The sequence below is a fragment of the Erythranthe guttata genome, chromosome 6, assembly GCF_056151865.1.
Source record: "Erythranthe guttata isolate IM_541 chromosome 6, IM_541, whole genome shotgun sequence".
NCBI lineage: Eukaryota > Viridiplantae > Streptophyta > Magnoliopsida > Lamiales > Phrymaceae > Erythranthe > Erythranthe guttata.
The window spans coordinates 14,488,619-14,493,174 of NC_142538.1; the positions used below are offsets into that span (position 1 = coordinate 14,488,619).

At 42.2% G+C, this 4,556-nt stretch overlaps 1 protein-coding gene across 1 annotated transcript; it reads right to left on the reverse strand.

Moving 5' to 3' along the window:
• Positions 1-327: 327 nt before the first annotated feature.
• On the reverse strand, positions 328-1,053 carry LOC148770229 (uncharacterized). The gene has a single exon (XM_088819063.1). The coding sequence runs from the start codon at positions 1,051-1,053 to the stop codon at positions 328-330; it is 726 nt and encodes a 241-aa protein (XP_088675189.1).
• Positions 1,054-4,556: the final 3,503 nt, after the last annotated feature.

Below are 4,556 nucleotides of genomic sequence, written 5' to 3' on the forward strand. Positions count from 1 at the left end.
TATGGAAATGAGAAAGTGAAAAATCACTATCCCACATTGAAAAAATGGCCTTGATGAGAACATTTTAAATAGTGAAACGTGGTTAGCTAGTAGTATAATTAATAAACAAGTGTTAGCTTAAGTACAAAGTCACACGCGCGCCGCCGCTGCCTGCCTGGTCCGTGACCTGTTGGGCGTTGGGCGGAAAGTGACATGTGTGTCCACGTGCGCGCCTTTTGTACACAAATTTTTCAGTCCTATAAATGGAAAATAATCTAGTCTTACCTCAACTTCTTTTTCCATAATAAAGTTTTGTTGAAATTTCTTTTTCAAAATATACCTTCCAAATTAGAGGGAGAGCCCTTCAGAACAAGATGTAATATCCATCTTAGCTACAACATCCGCAAGCTGATTGTTAGATCTTTTAACAAATTCAAAACAAATAAAACTAAAAGCGGCATCGAAATTGATCTTAATCATTCCTGCGGAAAGGGGTTTCCATGTCGCCGGGTGATTAATTTTCTTAGGGATAATGTTGGTCATTCTTGCTTCACTATACGTTGAAAGAAGCGAAGCACTGGGTGCCATCAAATCGATAGCTGATTCCATCGTCCCTTCTGCATGGATCTCATTATTCCTGTTGTTCCACGCCTGCCACATCACCACAGTTGTCAATTGAAGGTGTTCCTTTGAGAGCGTTTGTATCACATGCCCCAACCACACGCTAAAATTCAGCGAATCCGTCAAGTGAGAATTTGAAAAGGGCTGATTCAACCAAATTCTGGACATGCCACGATACTCATGAGTAACATGAAGAATTGTTTCAACTTCATTACACCTTTGGCATAATGGAGAGTTTGCAATCTTCCTACGGTAAGGCTCGACGTTCGTGGGAAAAATGTTCAGGCATGCCCGCCAAATAAAGATGCGAATCTTTGGTGGGATGTCCATTTCCCAGAATTTCTTCCATTCAAAGTTAGTCAACTCATAAGTGGGCGAGGTGTTTGTATCATCATTGCCGTGCCCAAGGAGAGTGTTTTCCAGGATCTTGCGGTAGCAAGAATTGACTGTCATGTAAATTTACAGTGGGGAGTGAAATGCCAAATTCTTCTATCCAGGGATTGATACTATGATCGGAACTGCCAATATTTTAGTATCGACTCGCCAAAACACCTTCATGATAAGTGAAAGATTCCACGTGTGTGATAGGGGATCAATAATGTTAGCCACCTTGTCCGGAAATGGGCTATCCATCGGTCTCCTAGTAATAATTTTGCGACTTCCCTCGTCAACTAGCCACTTGTTTCCCCAAATAGACATGGTTTCACGATGTCCAATGCGCCTTCTCATTCCCGATTTATGATATGGCCGAGAAAGAAGAATATTCTCCATTTTGCCGACGGTCGAGACCCCACTTCAGCATTAAAGAAATCCCCATGCACAAAGTATTGGCTCTAAGAATCTTGGTCAAGAGCAGCTCGAGGCATGTCATAACACGTTATGCCTGTTTTGCCTAAAGAGCCAAGTTGAAGCTTTTCATTTTCCTAAAGCCGATGTTCCTGAATTTTTAGAGTAGAAAAGTTTCTTCCACGATACTCACGCCATTCGCTTGGAAGACCCATTACTCCACAAGTAGCGTTGTTTGATTTCCTTTAGTAGACTAAAAGAGAGCATAAAACAACTCATAACATAAGTAGGTATTGATTGAAAGAATCGACTTAATTAATACCTCATTTCCCGTATGTGAAAACATCTTCTCTCCCACCCTTTCATCTTATCCCAAATCCGATCCGGTCCGGGAGGTATGCGAATATCTCATTTTTGGTTCGCCCCAGGGTTGCTGGCATGCCAAGATATCTGTCGTGCCTTTCAACACTCTTGAAGCCAACTATGCTGTGAATGGAATCTCGGTTGGCCTGGGAGGTAGAGGGGCTAAACATTATTGTAGACTTCTCGAGATTAATTTCTTGGCCCGAAGTTCTTGTATATTTGTCGAGGATGGATCTAAGAAGTAAAAAAACCGTGGCGTCCGAATCCGAGGCTTCGCGGAAGAAGAGGGTGTCGTCGGTGAAGCAAAGGTTGGAAATTTTAGGGGTTGTTCGAGCCCCTTGCACTCCATAAAGATCACCCTAATTCACCTCCATTCGGACCATGGCCATGAGCGCATATGCACAACAAATGAACATGTATGGGGATAGAGGGTTGCCTTGGCGAAGGATATGAGACAGACGAGATACAAAGAATAATGAGTTCAATAAACGACAAGGGAAAACCAAGATGATCATTTTTTTTCCGGAAAAGTCCATTCAACCTGGTTGTAGGCCTTACTAATATCGAGTTTTATTGGCATATAATTTCCACGCTTATTAGAGTAACTTAATTAATTTTGAAAGCAACGAGAACATTATCAGTGAACCAAATGACATTATAAAGACTAATCAGTCTGTAATCAGTATTTTTTCATGGATTTTCATTTCAGGAATGAGAACAATATAAGTGAAATTTAGGGCTGGTGGAAGAACTGTGTTATTAAGGAATTCAAGGATACAAGAAATAATCTCAGACCTAAAATATGCCAATATTTAGTATAAAATTAAACAAGCAATCCATCGGGTCTAGAGGAAATCCCCGGCTCAATATAACCCATCACATCATCTATCTCTGCCATATCCATCGGGTCCAGAGGGAGTTCGTCTCAAATTTTCGTCGATTCTAATATGTGGCTTTTTAACAACTCTCTGATTCCATTCCGTAAGATCTACTCGACATCCCTTATTATTGCATAACCACTGCTCTAGGGTGGATGGTTGTTTTATATCCAATGCCTATTAATAACACCCTCGCAGTGATCTCTACGGATCCACATAACTTCAAAACAAAGTGGTTTCACTCCCCTTTGTACAGTCTGGATATACTTGCCCTGACACTAAGGAATAATTCACAATGACCCAACCCCAGAGAAGTCATGGGTTGTACCCAGGATTAAAATGTAGGGGGGCTAAGTAAAATTTTTGGGGTTCAGGGCAGCGCCCTCAAAAAAATTAGGTCCGTTAAATTATATATATTGATATGCCTATTTGCCCAACCCAATAGACCCATATTTACTGGGCCACATGCCCAGTTTTAAAACCTATTTCTACGGAGGCCCAATCACATTCAAATAAGGTTTGAGTCCGATAAATTGATCTCGGCCCAATAAATAAAGTATAAATAGAACTTAAATTCATTTAATTAAGGTACGTTTTTATTATTCAATCGATTCATCTGCTCGTATTCTCTCTACTATTACCGACTATCCGCACGTCTGACTTGAGCGTCGGAGAGGTTTCCGCTGGATCAACCCCCGGCTTAGATTCCGTGTTTTCTGTTCGCAGGATTCTTAAGTTAATTAGAGTGTTTCAGGACCATCTAGCTCGTGAACACGTGACGTACCTTGCTCTCCCAGCTCTTTCTAATCCAATAACATCGTCATTTTGGCGCCGTCTGTGTGAATGCATACCAGATCACGTAGCCTGCAAGATGCTCCTGAGTCATCCACTCGGAGAGAGAATGACACAGCTAACAACCTCCCAATTCGCGGAGGCTCTGGCTTGCCACCTCCTCCCCGTGCTCCGGATCCACCTCGCGAAGTCCAAGTGAATCTCCCTCGGGATCCACCACTCGCCGATCCTCCACTACCTGATCCACCGCTCCCTGCCCCCCGAACGTTTCAAATAACAGAGGAAGCACTCCAACGTATGATAGCAGAAGCTTCTACTCGTGCCGCCGCTGAGGTTGTGGCACAATACATCGCCACGATGGGAGAAAATGCTCCCCCCGCAATCCCAGCAAATGCTCCACTCGCGGTGCCACCCATGGCACAACAACGGGTCCAGAACAACGACCATCGGATAAGTGTGTCCTCATCCACCTCGGACCCACGGTCCCGGATGCAGCTATACACCAATCATAGGGAGGCACTGTTAAGTGTATTATTTTACACTTAATTTTACCCTTTAATTGGAGCTTTTGGTGTGTTTTAACGTTAATTGGTGCTTAAAAAGTTGATTTATTGTATTTTAGGTACAAATTGAAGAATTGGAAAAGTATGGGGTAAAAACTGCAATTTTGGAAAAAATGTGGGCCAAAAGTGAAGAAATAAAAAATCTGAAGGAAAATAGCCCGGGACGGCTGTCCCAAATTTACACGTAAAACTAGGACGGCTGTCTGAGAAACAGAAGTAGTCTCTGGTTTCGGGACGGCCGTCCGAATTTTAGTACAAAATTCGGGACGACCGTCCGAGATGACGAAAAGGCGCAGTAAAGGAATCCTAATTGCACAAGGAAACCTTCTTCTTCAAATTTTCCACCCTATATAAGACCAAGCCAAGCACACAATTGGGGATCCATCTTTTACGCAATTTCAAGAGCAACAAAGCAATAACGAAGACGAAGAATTCGAAGACTCCCAGCATAGACTTATCGTTTATGAATAATTTTATTTGCGTTTTTACTTTAATCACGAGTAGCTAATTTTCTTATTTCTAGGATTTTATTTGGAACCCTATGTGGGATTTATGAACCCTTTTCTATGATTTT